Source organism: Podospora pseudoanserina, chromosome 2 (assembly GCF_035222485.1).
Source record: "Podospora pseudoanserina strain CBS 124.78 chromosome 2, whole genome shotgun sequence".
NCBI lineage: Eukaryota > Fungi > Ascomycota > Sordariomycetes > Sordariales > Podosporaceae > Podospora > Podospora pseudoanserina.
In genome coordinates this window covers 1,468,884-1,486,632 of record NC_085921.1, presented here as the reverse complement: position 1 = coordinate 1,486,632, position 17,749 = coordinate 1,468,884, and the positions used below count along the sequence as shown (strand labels likewise).

Genomic DNA, 17,749 nt, shown 5'->3' with positions numbered 1-17,749 from the left:
TATCATTCCGTTTGCGTTTGAATGTCTGGCTGCGGCTGAGTGCGGGGGGAGACGTAGATCAGATCATGTCTGACGACGGCTGATTTGTTGTCGGCGGGTTTTGTTCAGCAACTCACCATGAGAGTTTTTGTGCTTGTTTGGTTGTTGTGTCTGTGTGAGGTTGAAGGGAGAAAGGGGTGGAAGGGGCCTTGGGAGAGGTATATACGCGCGCCCGAGGACAAGAGAAGGATTGTGCCGAGGCGGATATGGAAGACGGAAGGGGATGTTGATGTTGTCGTTGAGGAGGGGACGGTGAGGATCGGGGAGGGGGGGTGGGTGAGCTGGGAGTTTGGGGAGAACATCTCTGGGAGGGTCTGTCTTGTCGTTGAGGGTGTCGAGGGGGGGTTGAAGGAGGTCAGTCTGGCGTACTCGGAGTCGTATCTCTTTGCCGGACCGGTGCCGGACGCGACGACTGACAGGCGGATGAGGGACCTGCCTCTTCGGTTGGGGGTGGAGGGACCGGGGGAGGTTTGTGTTGGGAGGGAGTTTGTGAGGGGGGCGTTTGGGTATTTTACTCTGCATGTCCCCAAGGATGGGGACGGGGATGGGGATGGGGGCCAAGGATGGTTTTGGGGGGTGGGGATGGGGGGGAGGATCTCGGGCTTGGGGAGGAAGAAGAAACGGATTGCCATCTCGGAGGTCCGGGTGAGCTGCTCCTCGTTTCCGTCTCAGGGCGACAACGGAAGGGAGGCGTACACGGGGTACTTTTCTTCTTCAAGCGACCTGCTGAACAAGATCTGGTACGCGGGGGCGTACACGCTCCAACTCGGCAGCATCGACCCGAGAGAAGGGGGCGCGCTGATCGACTACAACCGTATTGTTGACCACAACCGCTCGCCTGCCGGGTCGTGGTACAGCAATTTCACCATCTCGGAGGGGGGGTCGGTCACCACCGATGGGGCGAAGAGGGATAGGATGGTTTGGCCGGGGGACATGTTTATTGCCATACCTTCCATTGCGGTGTCTACTTCCGATTGGGTCAGCGTCAAGAACGCGCTTCGGGTGATTTTCAAAAATCAGTATTTCGACGGGCGACTGCCGTATGCGGGGCCGCCGATGGGGGTTACGGAGAATAGGGAGTTCAGCGACACGTATCATCTGCACAGTTTGCTTGGGGTGTTTGGGTATGTTTTGTGGTCGGGGGATCTGGGGTGGCTGGGTGAGATCTGGGGACGGTACCTCTTTGCGCTGCACCACTCCATCTCAATTGTGGATGCCATGGGGCTTGTCCACGTCACGAGCACGGCGGACTGGTTGAGGCCGGGGATGACGGGGCACAACCTTGAGGCTTCGGCGCTCCTGCACACCGTCCTCTCCCGTTCAGCCACCCTGGCCAGTTGGCTAGGTCATGACGTCCCCCCTCTCTGGGCAGCCACCCAGACAAGACTTGAGACCGGCCTCAGCAGGCTGTACTGTCCCGAGACGGGCCTGTTTTCAGATAACATCGGCCAGAGGAGCTGCTACCCCGAAAAGGGACAGCCGTACAGCCCCGTCCTCCCCCAGGATGGGAACTCCTGGTTGTTGATCTCGGGCGCGAACCTCGCTCCCTCGGGGTTGCCCTTCCGGTCACCCAAATCACCCTCTCGAGCACCCTCCCCATTGCCACACGGCCCGCCTACCAGACGGCAGATCTCGCAGAAGTTGAGAAGGAGGTGGCTAAAACACGGGGCGCCGTGTCCAGAGTTTCCAAACACCATCAGTCCTTTTGCCAGTGGGTTTGAACTACTGGGGCATGTCCACTCTGGGGAGGTGGACACGGCGGTGGAGCTGATGTTGTTGGAATGGGGCCATCTGGTTAATGGGGATGGGTTTAATAATGGGAGCACGCTTGCGGAGGGGTTCAGGATTGATGGGGATGTTCAGTATCCTGCTTACCCTTCCCGGGCGAGGAACTCTCTCGCGCATGGGTGGGCGAGCGGGCCGACGTGGGTGTTGAGTGAGTGGGTTCTGGGGATTGAGGTCAAGACTCCTGGGGGTGGGGAGTGGGAGGTTAAGGGGACGCTGACGAAGTGGTTGGGGTGGGTGAGGGGGGGTGTGACGCTGGGAAACGGGGGGAGGGTTGAGGTGAAGGTTTGGAGGGTCGTGAGTGAGGATGGGAAGGGAGTGGTTTACGAGGTTAGGGCCGAGGGGGACACGAAGGGTGTGGTGGCGGGGATGAAGATCAAGGGTGGCGAGAGGGTGGTGGTTTTGGTCAGGGATGGGGACAAGGGGGAAGGGATTGATTTGGGAGAGGTGAAGGTGGTGGGTGTTGAAGAGGACGAGTGGTACAGGAATACCGTGGTGGGACGTGGGGGGGAGGAGTGGGTGTTTGATGAGGACTGGAAAGAACCGAAGATGGAAGAGAGGGAGCAGGGGGTTGTGGATTGGGAGGTGATGGAGGAGAACTTCAGGACGGAGGTTTGGGAGGGGTGGGAGGCACATGTTGGGTGGGTAAAGGAGGCGAGTGATTTGTAGGTAAGAGGAGGTCGGTAGATGATTGTTGTGATGAGACTACTGGAATTGCAAAAAATTAATAATAAGAAAAAGCAAAAGCTCACTGGCCAAACCCCCTCTCGGTAGAAGGTGGTTGCTTCCACTCCCACTCCTGCTCCTGCTCCCACTCCTGCTCCTGCTCCTGCTCCTGCTCCTGCTCCTGCTCCTGCTCCTGCTCACGACACATTTCTTGATGTTGAAGATGCCCGATGCTTTTTGATCAACAGATGCTATTTACTTTTTTCTTTTTCCCAATCAAACCCACGATCATTTTCCATCATCACCATCTCAATTTACACCTCACCATCAATACCCTCTCCCGTCCGCTCAGGCAGGTCCATCAATCTCACAAGCCCAACCCCCAACCCCATGATCAAACTCAACACTCCCCCTCCCAGCCCAACCCACCACGCCTGGCCGTGTTCATACCCAGGAACTTGGAACATCTCTTCATACTCCTTCAGCTCAGAAACCATCGCCACCGCTCCAAGCTCCACCGCCCCGGCAATCATCATCAAAACAGCCATGATTCTCGTGCCGTGCTTTCTGGGCATGTGGTAGGAGTGGGGCTCGTGGGCGTTTCCGAGGAGGAGGAGAGCTGCGACGACGAGGGAGACAAGGTTGAGGCCTACGGATATGTTGACCAGGAAGCCGGCAGAGCGCCATTTGGTGCAGAATGGTGGGGTGGGAGGCTTGCCACGGGGGTGGAGAGGGATATGGGATACGGGGGTGGTGAGGGAGGAGCAGAACCGGGTAGAGGGGAAGGGGACGCAGGCAGAACGGGAGCAGCGGGTGAAGAGGCCGATGTGGTCGTAGACTCTGGGGTGGGAGAGTTGGTAGACTATCCAGGTCGGGGAGGTGAGGGAGATGAGGGCTGAGAAGGTTGCTATGGAGGAGGGTTAGCAGTTAGCAGCTGCTTAAAAGGGGGAGGGGGTCGGTCGTATGGATACAAGATATGATAAGGGAGACTCACAGGTCACCGACCCAACCACCACTCCCATGTAACTCGCTGTTTGGGACGACATTTTTGCTCCCTCGTCTTGTCGTCTCAGATTCCGCAAATTCAAGCAAAAGCAAAGCTCATGGTGAAACTGCTCGACAAATTCCAGACTCACAACAGGGGGGAAAAATGAGCAACAGATTCTGAGGCTTCACTCACTCGCTTCAAGGTGGTTCAAACGGCTGCCTACCACGACACGCAAGTCATGCTAGCACCGACCCCCTCTCGTGACACCGGGGGCAAGAGTTTCCAATGCTATTGTTTAAGATACCCCTTTGATTTGTGATAGCCTCAAAGCCAACTCAAAATAAAACGACGACTAAGTAGGTAGCATCGAGATGTGGTACCAGATCCAATGTTGGACACGAACGACGAACAGTACCCGATCCAAACAAGACAGTCTCGACGATGAGTTCTTCGCCACCTGAATTATCAAAAAGGCTCCCGGGTTCCCAAACACTTCACACTTCCTGCCGTCCATTCGAATCGCGGCAAGTTTCCGACATCGAGATTCACGATGATGATGGCTTGTGGTGTTTGCAGACAGACAAGCACAGACCAGCCCCACGTCACAAAGTCTAGACCCAATCCGGCGCCAATAGGGCTGGCCAATCAGCTTCGCCATCCTCCCCGTCCCCCTTCCCCTCCTCCAGGCAACTTTACAGTCTCACTTGCATCGACGACATTTTTGTCTTTCCCAACGATATATGCATATGTTGACTCTAAAATTACCTCTTCTTCACATACCCGTAAGTAACACTCGCTTCTTACCTTTCTAAAACACCGGTGGTGGTCACCCCCCCCTCCCCCCCGATCAGATCATGAAGCTCTCTGAATGGTGAGTTTCACTGCTCTTGAAACAAAGGATTAGGTTTGTTTCAAAGATCTGATGTGGCATGTGAAATGCCATCTACCGAAGGGGCCTCTGGGCAGGTCCGACAAGTGGTCCGAGAGAAAGGGAACCTCCGACGTTCCGTTAGCGAAGGCTGATTTTATCAAGTGAGATGCTAGAGGGAGTCCCCGAGTCCGTGCCGCTTGTACGCATGCATGAGAAAGAAACGCAACAGCCGAGCAAACGTGGGAAGACCAGGTGGTGTGTTTGATGAATCTGAAAAAGAAGTTGGGTGTCACACCAGACAGGTGGCTAAAGGGGTGCCTAAAAATATCACAGCCACACACACACACACACCACACAGCGAACCACACAGCGAGCCACACAGCGAACCGCACGGCGAACCGCACGGCGAACCACACAGCGAATGGACAGTTGGGGGCCACGCTCAGGACCTGTGCGTATTCCCTACAGGGACGTTAGCCCTATCTTTGCTCAAACTGAGAGGGCATCTACGCCACAGGGAAGCATTGGGTTGAGGTTTATATCACCTAGAGGAGGGCCATATCTCAGCTACGACTGAAGTCCACAACTATCATCAATCATCACTTTCGACAGCATTCCCAGCAAAACAACCAGGCCGGGCCTGCAACCCATTTACTCTCGCTCACCTGTCGAGCGTCACACGACATATATCACCTGCCCACACACCAAAACACACCAAACACCTAATTATCAATCGCCATGTAATCTGCACCGGCATCACAGCACAAACACGCAGCAAAATGAGGATAGCCTGTCTTCAGTTCTCCCCCCAAGTGGGCGAGGTTGAAAAGAACATGTCCAAAGCCGACGCAGTCCTCGCTGCCTCGGCATCAGAACTCGATCAGGGACTCGACTTATTAGTCCTCCCCGAGATGTCCTTTTCCGGTATTTATCCCTCTCCCCTACCATCACCCACACGGACAACTAACACGCACGAAAAGGCTACAACTTCCGCTCCCGATCCCAGATAGCCCCCTACCTCGAGTCCCCATCCACCGGACCAACCTCCTCCTGGGCCAAGCAAAAAGCCCAATCCTTCCGCTGCACAGTAGCAGTCGGCTACCCAGAACTCCAATCCCACACCAACGGGGAGTACTACAACTCCCTCCTGGTGGTCAACCCTTCCGGCAACCAAGTGGCAAACTACCGCAAATCCTTCCTCTACTACACCGACGCAACCTGGGCCAGAGAGGGCCCCGGCTTTTACTCTGACTCCCCAGAGAGTACAGTCTTTCCCGGGAAAACGACCGCGATAGGGATCTGCATGGACATCAACCCGTATAATTTCACCAACCCCTGGAATCTTTACGAGTTTGCAAGGCATTGCTCGACGGTAAAGGCGAATTTGGTCATTATCAGCATGGCCTGGCTGACGCTGGAGATGAGGGAGCGGTTCCTTACGGGAAGGGAAGATGAGCCAGACCTGGAGACGATAGCGTATTGGGTTGGGAGGTTGGAGCCGCTGATCAGGGGCCAGGGCGGGCACGGTGAGGAGGAGGAGATAATCATTGTTTTTGCCAACCGGTGCGGGTGGGAAGACGAGGCGGTTTACGCGGGCAGCTCGGCTGTTATGGGGGTGAAGGGCGGGGAGGTGAGCGTGTATGGGGTGCTCGGGAGAGGAGTGGAGGAGTTGTTGGTGGTTGATACGGATGGGGAGCCGCGGGGAAGGCTGGTGACGAAGAAGAGGGATGAGAACGAGGAAGAAGAAGAAGAAGAAGAGGAGGAGGAAAAAGAAGAAGAGGAGGAGGAGGCATCTTCGGAAAAACAGCAAGAAAATCCTAACAACAATGAAAAATCACCAAACGGCCCCTCTCAACCGCAGAGTAACTCGAGCAACAGCAACAACAACAACAACAACAACAACAACAACAACAACAACAACAACAACAACAACAACAACAACAGCCCACCACAAACCCACTCATCCACCCACAACCAAAACCAAACCCAACTCCACCAAAAGCCAAAACTAACCCTCCTCACCGACCCTCACACCATCCCCCCTTCCGCTCGGCCCCCAAAGGAACATGTTAACAACCCCCCAAACCCTCTGCCGCTCGCCAACCACCCCCTCACCCCTCTGGTCAATATCCCCTTACACCTCCAACCCCTTCAGCGACAAAAACGCCACCTCATCAGACCTCACCTCTTTTCCCGTGTCATTCTCCTCCTCCTTTTGCTTCTCGCCCCTCTCCCCACACTCCATCCCCTCCCTAGACGACGCGGACGAATTATTCGAAGCCTGGCTCGTGTCCCCCGTGTCCCCCGTCTCCCCCAAGAGACAGGAAAAGCCAAGGCTGGGGTATTGGGAAGAGGAGAGACTCCAGAGCTGGAAATGGCCCAACGGCAATAGGGCTAGATTTGGGGGGGATGTTGACGACGTTGAGGAGGATGAGGAGGAGGAGGATGACGATGAGGATGTTTCGCCTAAAACATCAAAAAGAGAGGAGGTGATAAGGATTATGGTGAGTCCGAGCTGTTGGGCCGATTTTCAGATGCCGCACCGGTGTATTTCTGGGCTGGTGGGGGGTACAAGGAGGGTTGAGGTAAAACAAATAACTAAAATGGCTCCGAATCTTTGATGGTTATGACAGGGAGATATGTCGTAGTTGAGAGGTCGGGGAAGGGGAAGGGGGCTGCCTGTATATAGTACCTATCTGAGTGGCATACCGACTCACAAAATATCTCTAGCTTCTCATCATCATCATCATCATCATCATCATCATCATCATCATTATTAGGGTTGGAACACACCACCGGATCTCACATATCATGTGTTACCGGTGATTTCATGAGCAGGGAAAGCATGCATGATATTGCACATAAGAGAGTGTGAACAAAAAAATCTTCAAAGCTGATTTAAAGCATGCACGTGGAACGGTGCCTATCCTCTCATCATAATAAAACCTAATGCTTCAAAAAAAATACACAAAAGGACATCAACAAAACCCCCAGAAATGCTTGCTTGCTCCCTTTGCAAAAAGAACAAAAAACGCACCAACGCTGACACACCCCAGAATGCTCAACCCCTTTCCTTCCCCTATTTATACCTCCCCCAACGCCACGCAGTGTCTTTTCAACTCCCACCCCTTTATCTTCATTGTGTTCACAAAATTTTGATTTTTTTCTCCCATATAATATTTGATATTTCTTCCATGTATAAAAAAAAAACCCCTAATAAACCAGCAATTTCCATAGGCAAGTACCTCAAGTATGATCATCCTCCACATCAACTCCTCATCCCCCATCCCCATCCCCCCAAAAACAAAACAAAAACAAAACAATTTCATTCTCTCTCCTCCTTTTCCCGCCCCCAAACTTTCAAGCAACCCACCCTCCGTTGTTTCCCCCCCCCCACCAGGTAAAACCAACCTATCCCTCTCCAACAACTCCATCGTCTCCCTCAACTCCCTCAACATCCTTTGCGTATCCTCCACCATATCCTTCGTCGTTGTTGTCCCCGCTCCCGACCTACCCCTGCCCCTCTCCCTCTCACTAGGCGAAAACTCCCTTCCCTTCCTCCCCTGTCCTCCTCCCCTCCCCATCCCGTTTCCTTTTCCCAACCCCCTCACCCCAAAGCGGCGGCGGCGGAGGAGGCGGTGACATCCCCATCCCACCGCTCTGCGACGCAGCCCTAGACCTACTCCCCCCCCGACCGACGGAGTGATCCCTCCTGATCCTGGCAAGCCGGATCTCCAACTCCGTCAACGGCGGCGGTCGTTGTGGTTGACCATCATTCCCGGAAGAATTCGCCAAACTCTCCGCCACCCACCCCCCATCAGCCCCCTGCACAAACCCCCTCAGCCTCATCTCCCAGTGCCTCGACCTGATACCGGGCCGAGAAGCAGAAGCGTTGCTCCCACAGCTGGTCGTGCTCATGGCAAACGACTGCCTTTTAGCATCAGGCTCACGCAGCAGCCCGTCCAGCTCCGCCGATCGCCGTTTCTTGTTGTTGTTGTTGTTCACCCCCGAAAAGTTTGTGCTTCTGAGTGATGCTCGTCCGTTGATTGAGCTGTGAGCCGAGACGCTTCTCCTCCCATGGTCGCTGACAAACCTCTCCCTCAGAGACCTCGTCTTCCACCCTTCTCTCTGCGCGGTAGCATTACTGTCCGGCGACCCAGCCGTCATCTCCTTCGGCGCAGGGACAAGCTCCAACTCCGACTCCTCATACCCCTCATACCCCTCATACCCCGTCCCCGTTCCCGTAGTCACCCCAAACTCACCCATCACAGCCCTCTTCACCAGCTCCCCTTCGTTCCCCACCACGCCCCCAAACATCCCACTCCTCCTTGTCAACTCCTCCTCCTGTCCCCCGCCCCATCATGACTAAAAAACCCCATCTACGCTCCCCCCACCCCCCCACTACCCTTCACCAACCTCCCCAGCAACCTAACATCCTCCTCCGCCTTCCTCTTCCTCTCCTTCACCCTCTCTTTCTCCTCTTGTTCCTTCTCCCTCTCCCTCTCCTTCTGCATCACCCTCCACTCCCTCATCAGCCTCTTCCCCTCCCGCAACCTCCTCCTCATCGAAAGCCTCCTCGCCGTCTCCCTCCACCGATTGAAATACTTGTGCCCCAGCCGATAGCACATAAGCTCCCTCGCCGCCCGCCAACTCTCTTCATCCTCCTCCCTTCTCACCCTCTCCGCTTCTTCGAGTTGATATCGCTGAAAGACATCCCAGACGAGATTCTGGACCGTGTTTTCGGCAAATTGCTCCATCAGCCCTCCGTCACCAGTGACGTACCATTTTGTGAAGCCCGCCATCAGGTCTCGTTTTGGAGTGGGCGGTGGTGCTTGTGGTGCGGACGGCGTGACGGTGAAGAGGGGTGCATTCTGGACCGGTGGTGGTACTGCCGGGGGTGTCGGGGCTGGGAACTGGGATTGAGCCGGAGCGGGCTGGACTGGCTGTTGTGGAGGAAACACACCAGATGTGGGCGTAAGCTGCGTGATTGAGACAGAAGGGACAGCTGGCTGCTGTGCTGGAGCAGCGGGCGCCGGTTGGACATTCTTTGGAGACTCAGGCTTTGCCCCGAGACCGGGGAACGTAAGCGACGAGGTTGGCTGCGTCGGTTGAGCAAGAGAGAAACCGGAAGCCGGTGCCCGAGTCGGCTGTGTGCTTGCGGTGGGAGCGGCATTGTTGCCAAATATCGGAGCCTTCTCTGTGCTCGAGAGGACACTCGCTGGCTGAGCCGGAGAGGCATCCTTGTTCAAAAACGAGAATGGGGTCGGAGCCGGCGCCGCTGGCTCTGGCGGTTTCGTGAAGCCGAAAGACGGAGCTGAGGGTTCCGCCAGGCTCGGGGGAGGAGCCCCAGAGCCGAATATAGCGGTCTGTGGCGTTCCAAACGAGAATGGGCTCTTTCCTGCTTCTTTTTGTGATGGCGGTTGGGCAGGAGTAGGTGCCGGGGCGGGCGTAGGGTTTGAACCAAAACCCGCAAAGGGGGTTGGAGCTGGTACCGTTGCCGTTGGTGTTGGTGCAGCAGGTTGCCCAAAGGGATTGTTAGCCTGGGGTGGCGGTTGACCAAAAGGACTTGCTGACAGTGCCGGGGCTCCGAAGCCTGGAGTAGCACCGGATGGTGTGTTCGAAGAGCCAAATGTCGAAGCCGGCGCCTGCGGTTGAGCTGGCACTCCGTTCGCCAAAGAACCGAAACCAAAGGACGAAGTCGCTGCCGCAGGCTGCGAGGCTGGTTGACCAAAAGCCGAAGACGCGCCCAGAGTGTAATTCTGCGTCACAAACAGCTCGTCTTCCATACCGACATCCCCCCCTGTCGACCCTTCGTAGATTGTATTGTAAATGACATACGGCAGAGACTGCGTGGTGCGCTTCCGTTCCACTAGCTTTCCCGAGAAAGCCTGCGGTACTCGTGGCGAGGGAACAATCTTCTTCTTGTTGTTGAGAAGCAGGTATGGTTCCGTCACAGGGGGCCTGTTGGGCGGCACCCAGGTCGACATCTCGAACCCGTGGAGCTCGATGAACTCAACCGCCTCCTCGTCCGTGTCAAACCTGAGCAGCTTGTTCAAGTTCGCGGCCGTAATAGTCCGAGGCGCATCTCTGTGGCGGGAATACCCTCGAACGAAATTCTTGAGAATGTTCTGGCGGACCCAGGTGAAGTGAACCTCGGCAATGCAAGCCATGGTGTAAGACGTCCTGGAGTCCTCCACAATCGCAAAGAAGTTGGCAAACGAAGTGTCGGACAGCGTCACTGGCCGTTTTGGCTTCAGAGGGCCCTTGGTCTCCCGAATGTCGTCCATGACCTGAATCAACGCCAAGGCCGTCTGCACCTCCTCGGATTGGAACCAGTACTCCTTCCCCCATGTGAGAATCCTCTTCATTATCGAGGGGTCGTGGGCATTGAGGAGAAGATAATAGGCCCTGAACTCGGGCTCGTTTTCGCAAACCACTCCCTTTTTCCGGCACTTGTCGTATGCCTCGATGAGCGACAGAAGCGTCCTGCCCAACTGCTCAATCTCCTGTCTCGAATCAAAAGACTCGTAACTGTGCCCCTTTCGGCAGAGGAGATGGAGAGCTGTGGCGTGGAATCTCGTGATCGTCTCGAAACAGTACACCAGTTCCTTCATTTCTTCGTTTGTTTTCTTCGAATGGAAGGTGAAGTCCTTGCGTACTGCTCGGGTGCGATCTCGGAGGTAGTTGTGCATCGAGGCGAGGTTGTTCTCCGACTGCAACAGTTCGTTGAAAAGGTAGTCGGTGGATCGCCTCAGAGCTGCCACAGAGCGAACGTCCATGGGCAACGGCGCATCCTGCCCAGCCGCCGAGCGCCCAAACTTCTTGACCATCTTGGCGGTATCTGGCCACCCACGCTCGTCCTTCTCTTCTGTCTTGACATCGTACTCGGCAATACGAGAGACCTGCTCGAACTCCGGACACATGTCCTCGCAGATGCCCTTGAAAGGAAGCGCGTCCTCCAACCTCCTTCGCTTGTCCGGGTCGTCAATGAGATCGGCTTTTCGAAGTGACGCATAGGCGCGGGTGCGATACTTTTTGTAAGACTCTTTCAATGTCTCGACCGCACCGCGCCTGTCAGGGTTGCCAACTTCGGCCGGCCATGTTGGAGTTTTGATGCCCTCCTTTTTGAGATGATCGTAGAGCTTGTTGGCATAGTCGTAGGCGAAGGGGCTCAGCTGTCTCGTCGCTTCGCTGGGCCCCTGTGTCGCGCCTTGTTTACCGCGACGACTGTGCTGTGTTGGCGGTTGCCATCCATTTGGTCGTTCGTTCCGCTTGCGCTGACTGCTAGGGACAGAGGCCGCCGGGGCAGCGACCTTGGCGACTTCACGCTTGAGAGATGAACCCTTCGGTCCCTGAAACAGATTGGTACGCCGAGTATCTTTGTTGCTCTGCGCCCCGAACTGATTGGACTTGCCTCCCTTATCCTGCGGACCGTTGGACGCATTCAAGGCCGACATTTTGCCCTTTCCCCGTCGCGCCATGTTGTTCCCGTCACTCGACCCAAACGATGTCGGAACCCCAAATCCTGCGGCTGGCTGGCTGCCAAATGACGAAGGGGCAGCCCCGAAACCGCCGCCGAATTGATTCTGAGCTGGTTGGCTACCGAACGAGGGGGTAGACTGTGGTGGTGGTGCTGCTGCTGCTCCAAACGAAGATCCCCCGAACGGATTGCTCGACGGCGCACCAAACGGGTTCTGGCCTGGTGCTCCAAAAGGATTGCCTGGGGGCACCCCGAAGGGATTGTTAGCTGGCGATGCCATGGTGAAGGAAGCAGAGCATTGGCGTCGGTCGCGATGGTTCGCGTGAGCGGTCGATCGAAGTGGGAAACAGAATGCGTATTAATCGACGATCGTCGTCACGGATGGAATATCATACAAGGTGTGGGGGTGGGTAGGTTTCGAAGTGCGGATGGCGAGCGAGTATGACTTTACCGTGGGAGGAGGCAGAAGAAGACTGTCGTGGGCTCGTGGAGATGCTCGATCGCAATGAAAGGTGTGTCGACAGGAGACGGCTCTAGTTGGCCGAGGGAACAAAGAATTGGCGTCGCATGAGCGGGAAGTTCGGCGTTGGTGGTGTGGAAGATGTTGCCGAGTCGACGTCAAACTCGGTGGAGAGCTCCACGAAGTCGCGATCACAGTGATACAGTTCTGGATTGGGAACAGAGAGCACGGCCGCTGTCGCATTCAGAATTCTGCCCCATGCAGAAAGAGGGTCGGGCGGTGAAAACAGGCCCCCACCCAAGCTGTTTCCTGTCGGGTGGTCCAAGCTTTTTGGAGCAAGCAAATTCAAGATCACATCAAAACGATACGACAACAAATAAGTCACAGAATCGAGACATTGCGGAAATAGATTGCTCTCAAATCATCTTGATATTTTTCATACCTTTCTAAACCGGCCCTGCATCCAGCATCGGTACATCTTGAGCTTTTTGGCACGGTTAACAAGCATTCTACGGTCTACACCAAGCTCCTCAATCTCAAACTTGTGCTTCACGCCCTCAGAGTCGGCGTCGGCATCGCCATCAGTGGCCTCGATGTTCAGCTTGCCTGACCAAATATCAGCGAGCTCGTCCTTCTCAAAGAAGTAGACGCGGGTGCCATCGCCTCGAATGTAAAAGTTCTCTTCCAGGTACCGTCCCTTTTTAAAGCGGACCTGAGCGAGGTCACCTCTTCCATAGTCGCGGAAGCAGACCTCACCACCTGGCTTGAGCACCCGATAAACATTCTCTACCGCCTTCTTCCACTGCAGCGGAGAGAGAGCAGAGAAGACGAACACCATCATGACAAGGTCCACGGACCCCTCTCCCAGCCCAGGGGGGAGTTCCTCCCCAGCAACATCCCACACGTCGGCTTGCATCAGATCCGTGTTGTACGCCTCGTGGTTGCGCATGACATCGACTGCCGTCTTGGAAAAGTCACAAGCATGGAGCTTGAGCTTGGGGTTCTTGTTTCTCGACAGAACAGGAAAGGCCGTGTTGCCGGCGCCAGCGCCTATCTCAAGGATGGTGACGGGTCCAGCGTCCTCTTGCGTCAGTCGATCAAGGACGGGAAACTCTTGCTGGAGCCATTTCCGGTCCTTGAAGAAGTTGGATGTGTTGTTCTTGTAGAACTTGTTCCACCACTTTGCAGGGTCGGAATTGAATCGAACTGTGTTTCTCAAGTCAGCAAATTGCTCGCGAGTGCCTGCCAAAAAGAGAGAAAGTGGAAAGAATGCGTGTCAGATGGGAGCGAAAGACTATATGTGCTACAGTTGTCATCAAAGGAATTCAGATGAACTATGCTATAAATGTAAATCATCACACAACGCAGGGGCGTTTGGGCCCCGTGGACGCGAACCAAAAAAAAAACATTGTTGCAACTTACATTTGTCAAATTCGGAGACGGGGGCTTGACGTTGCATCTCGTATTGCTGTTCAGCATACTCTTTGAATTCATCGTCAACCTCGACATGATCCCAAGCATTGAACTCGAAGGGGTCGTCCTCCTCGCCCAGAAGACGCGAGCCAAACTGGAAGGGGTCGCTTCGCTTCTGGTTGTACTGGGGATCATGGGAGCGATGGGCAGGCTGCTCGCCTGTCTGCTTGGTTCCGTTCGCTATCTCAAGCATCGAGAGGTCCGTGGCGAGCTGTGCCTGCCCATTGTTGGAGCCGGCGACGGCGACGACTGTTTCGTCGACAGTCATGGGCGAGTAAAGAGCGTGTGATAACTCTTGGTAAAAAGAGAGAGTAAAAGGCAGCAGCTAACGACTGGCGCCGGTCACTGGATGGCGCTGGCGGAGTGGTGGTGGATGTTTAACACCATTGTTGCGCGGGGCTGCAGAATTTGCAGGCTGAGAAGAAAAGGAAGAGTGCGAACAGAAAGGGAAAAATCGAGACCCATTTTGTCTGTGAAACTCGCCCTGTGGGGCTGCTCATTGGCCGGATCACTCTGCGCCGTTCCGGGTCCAAGCCCACTCTTGCCACTAGCCGAACCAAGCAGTTTTTATCTTATCAGTCTGTCAAAGAGAGCATTCCTCTGGTTGATGTCGAGAAGATCATGAACGGGGTGAAATATTACAATCTATTCCTCATCATGCTCTACTTCCCCTTACTGGCCCGCTTCTTTTCAATCTTCTTCAGCTCCATATCAATCCTCTTGAAGGACCAGCTCTTCCAAAAGTTAGGGTACAGGAACGGTCGGAGATCAAAGCGGTTGTCGTCCGGTGCTATGGGCACGGTCAATCATAAAGGTCCGACGGGAAAAAAAGTGCATATCAACTTACAATAATCATTACAGTGAAGGGCTGGGGTCAAGGTTGTCATCTTGTGCCGGTTGATGGCGTAAAAGTGGAAGAACCTCTTCACCTTCTCCGCAACTTGAGCAGGCGTGTAGTGTGGCGCGGTATCGCCTTCGACGTGCTTCCGGTCGATGCTCCAATCGTGGACGAGACGCTGGAACATGGCGAACGGGCCGAGCTTGTTGAGCTTGCGGAGGCGCCCAAACGTGGTGAGCTCCTCGTACGTCATGCCCATGTCGGCTTCATCACTCTGAACATAGTTCTCGGTGATGGGCTCCAGCTCGGCCGTGGGAACGGCCGTCAGGAATTCGTGGAGGCAGGGTAGGTCGAATTCTTTCTCGGCCCATGCGATGAAGCGTTTCAAGTCCGCCTTGTCGATGGAGCCGATGGGGTTGATATCCGCACTCGAGCAGTCATACTTGGTCAGATATCCCCTCAAAGACTCTCCAACGTTTGCACTGCCGAGGACGAGCAGGCTGCCGCCTCCTGGTCTTCCGCGCGCGGTTGGAAGGATCTGCCCAAACTCGTACGCTGTTACCATTCTGATTCTGGCTTGCAAGCACTGCAGCGTCAAGTTTTCTTGGTTGCTGCCCCCTTCCACCTTGAACCTAGGCTCAAAATTGAGGGTGTTGACGACGAGCTTCTTCTGAGCCTCGTATACCTCGTCAATATCGAGGTTGACGTGGTGACTCCCGATGGCCTCGGCAAGTTCCTTTGCGCGCTGGCGAGTGTCACGAGAGCTCTGCTTCTTCATACCCATGTAGATGGTGGTGAAAATCTGGTTGCACAACTCTTGCGGTGTCTTGGGCAACACACCCTGGCTGTATTGACAAAGTCGTTTGACGTCTTCAATGACCTGTTGATTTTCCTCCTCGACGGCATCCATGACGATGCGGCACATGGAATACACAATCACGGCGGTAGCGCACGAGTCAATACCGCCGCTCAGGGGAACGAGGTAGCCTGCCGTTCCGGATCTGCGAAGGTAGTCCCAGAGGTAGCATCCGCCAGAGAGGGCAATCTCTTCTTCGACGGGGTGCATTCTGGGCTGCATGGGGAGGGTGGGTCGCCTTTCGATATCGGCGTCGTCATCTTCGGGAGCCAGCTCGAATGGAGTCTGAATTCTTTGATACCTGGCATCCGAGGTCGCGGCTTGGAGACCGCGGGAGATGGCTGCTCGATATGATCTGACTTCCTCGAGGTCGACAGTGGCGGTGACCACCTCGACGTCTTTGAGACCGAACTGGGATCCTTGGGCAACTGTGCGGTGTCAGCACGGCTCGGGAGGACGAGCAAGGTGACCTACCAATATCGCCGTTTACTATGATCATGGCGCACCCGTCAAAGTATAGGCGCTCGCCACTGTGCTTGTTAGCCGCAGCGGCCCAGACTTTTCAGAGACACTTACTCGCAGCCTTGTTGGTTGGCATACTGCAGAACGTGTCAGCTCCAACGGATCATTCACACACACCCAGGGGCCATACAAGGTATACACCACCAGACTTTCTGGTGGCCTCCATAATCAGCTGAAGACGAGTGTCGAGTTTCCGTAAGGTGACTGGCTATCTGTCAGCTTTTTATGTCCAGAACAAAGTGATGATGAGACGCACAGTGACTGCCGCTGCTGTTGGTGATGATCTCCACACCATCCAGAGCCATGTCCTGTGAGACTGTCAACATCATGCCTCCAAGTTGGCAACAAGGGAGACCCACGATATGCGGAGCTTTGGGGGTGAAAAGCTCTTCCTGCAAGACATTAGTGTCCTCGAACCATGGTCTTTCTCGCCACCATTGCAGCTTACACAGGTCTCGGCACCAAAGGCAGTCTCAGGGGTGGAAATAACGGCATCACCAAACAAGACGTGGGTTTCACCCTGGAGCTCAGCCAGCATCTTGGGGAGGTGGAACAGCTCAGTCTCTCTAGGGCGCATCCAGGGGGTAAAGTGCCTCATCTCCCTGTAGTTGCCATCATTGGCCAGCCACATTTTCGGTCTCTGCATAGTAACCATCAGTCAGATGCCCATTGCGGCGAAAGTAGTCAGGCTCACGATCAAGAGAATCTTTCCGTCGAGGCAAATAACCCGGCAATTGTATCTGAGGTTCCTGTGGAGAATGGGCATGCCAATGTCCAGGAGAATACCATGGGTGCTCTCATCCTGGAGCAGGATGCTGAGCATCTCCAGACTGTGGGCTAAACACAAGAGTTAACTCTGGTCCATAAAGGCTCGAGGGTCAATAGCCCAAGGTTTCCATTACTGTAGACATCAAGCTCGTGGAAGTGGTCCAAGCTAAAGAGGGACGGGAATCAGTCATGGGAATTCCAGGTGGTAACTAGTTATTCGTACGCAGAGTAGCCGGTGATTTCAAGCTCCTATCTCCAAGTTAGACAGCTGCACTTGCTTATCATCAATGACACACAACTCACGGGACCGACACGAAGCCGAGCACCGGCCGCTTTTGCGATGTGGATGCTTTCAACGATGCGGTTCAGGTTGCCCTCCCAGTCGAGAACCCACTGATTTAGGTTGCATGTCGCAACCGTCACTAGATGGCCTCCCATCGTGAATGATGGCTATAGGTTAGGTGGTTGATAGGGGGTTGTCGTGCAAGACGCAAAGATGCAATAGGGAGGGGCAACAGCTCGGAGGGGCACAGACAGCTCGGAGGGGTTGAAGTGGCAGGGATTTCACCTGTACCTATGGCAGTTCCAAACAATCTTGCCAGCTGAGTGTAGCCACACACGGCCTGTTCCAGGCGTTGTGGTCTGAAACTGAGTTGGAACCCACAATAGACGGCTCAGCCAATCATATGCCCGAAGCACTTACACCTCAACCGCTGATGCTCTGGTTGCCGCTTGGTTTATGGAAAATGCTATGATGAATGCCGGGAGCAATGCTCTGGCCGCTTTTCTAGCTGATGCTCTAGTTGATGCTCTAGCTGATGCTGGACATGGGGGTAGCGATGGGGTTAATGTTGTGGCCAAAGCTGGGGGTAAAGCTGGGGGTAAAACTGGGCGTGATTCCGGCCATGGTGCAGAAAATCAGAAGTAAGCATCAAGCGTTGGAGAGTGAAGATGGCAATGGGAAGGCTTGGAGCGTGTATTCAAGAGATAGCTCTTAGATGAC

General features: G+C 54.8%; 6 protein-coding genes across 6 annotated transcripts; 2 read left to right on the top strand and 4 right to left on the bottom strand.

Moving 5' to 3' along the window:
* Window positions 1-117: 117 nt before the first annotated feature.
* QC764_203190 (uncharacterized protein) lies at window positions 118-2,493 on the top strand (the record flags this gene model as incomplete). Its single annotated transcript, XM_062944017.1, has 1 exon — window positions 118-2,493. One exon carries the CDS (start codon window positions 118-120, stop codon window positions 2,491-2,493), a length of 2,376 nt encoding a protein of 791 aa, XP_062802795.1.
* A 311-nt stretch (window positions 2,494-2,804) lies between these two features.
* On the bottom strand, window positions 2,805-4,042 carry QC764_203185 (uncharacterized protein; the record flags this gene model as incomplete). Its single annotated transcript, XM_062944016.1, has 3 exons — window positions 3,627-4,042; window positions 3,485-3,550; window positions 2,805-3,397 (listed from the first exon to the last, which is right to left on the bottom strand). Exons 2-3 carry the CDS (start codon window positions 3,534-3,536, stop codon window positions 2,805-2,807), a joined length of 645 nt encoding a protein of 214 aa, XP_062802794.1. The 5' UTR covers window positions 3,537-3,550; window positions 3,627-4,042.
* Window positions 4,043-5,128: 1,086 nt separating this feature from the next.
* Window positions 5,129-6,933, top strand: QC764_203180 (uncharacterized protein; the record flags this gene model as incomplete). The annotated part of the gene is made up of 4 exons (XM_062944015.1): window positions 5,129-5,273; window positions 5,330-6,544; window positions 6,606-6,853; window positions 6,928-6,933. 4 exons carry the CDS (start codon window positions 5,129-5,131, stop codon window positions 6,931-6,933), a joined length of 1,614 nt encoding a protein of 537 aa, XP_062802793.1.
* Window positions 6,934-7,883: 950 nt separating this feature from the next.
* SAC3 (actin cytoskeleton and mitosis protein) lies at window positions 7,884-12,109 on the bottom strand (the record flags this gene model as incomplete). The annotated part of the gene is made up of 2 exons (XM_062944014.1): window positions 7,884-8,693; window positions 8,744-12,109. The coding sequence occupies 2 exons, from the start codon at window positions 12,107-12,109 to the stop codon at window positions 7,884-7,886; spliced, it is 4,176 nt and encodes a 1,391-aa protein (XP_062802792.1).
* Window positions 12,110-12,678: 569 nt separating this feature from the next.
* QC764_203160 (uncharacterized protein) lies at window positions 12,679-14,030 on the bottom strand (the record flags this gene model as incomplete). Its single annotated transcript, XM_062944013.1, has 2 exons — window positions 12,679-13,495; window positions 13,712-14,030. 2 exons carry the CDS (start codon window positions 14,028-14,030, stop codon window positions 12,726-12,728), a joined length of 1,089 nt encoding a protein of 362 aa, XP_062802791.1. The 3' UTR covers window positions 12,679-12,725.
* Window positions 14,031-14,424: 394 nt separating this feature from the next.
* QC764_203150 (uncharacterized protein) lies at window positions 14,425-17,284 on the bottom strand (the record flags this gene model as incomplete). The annotated part of the gene is made up of 11 exons (XM_062944012.1): window positions 17,050-17,284; window positions 16,970-16,995; window positions 16,881-16,912; window positions 16,673-16,815; window positions 16,427-16,618; window positions 16,338-16,370; window positions 16,235-16,286; window positions 16,109-16,182; window positions 15,931-16,055; window positions 14,610-15,884; window positions 14,425-14,552 (listed from the first exon to the last, which is right to left on the bottom strand). The coding sequence occupies exons 9-11, from the start codon at window positions 15,953-15,955 to the stop codon at window positions 14,425-14,427; spliced, it is 1,428 nt and encodes a 475-aa protein (XP_062802790.1). The 5' UTR covers window positions 15,956-16,055; window positions 16,109-16,182; window positions 16,235-16,286; window positions 16,338-16,370; window positions 16,427-16,618; window positions 16,673-16,815; window positions 16,881-16,912; window positions 16,970-16,995; window positions 17,050-17,284.
* Window positions 17,285-17,749: the final 465 nt, after the last annotated feature.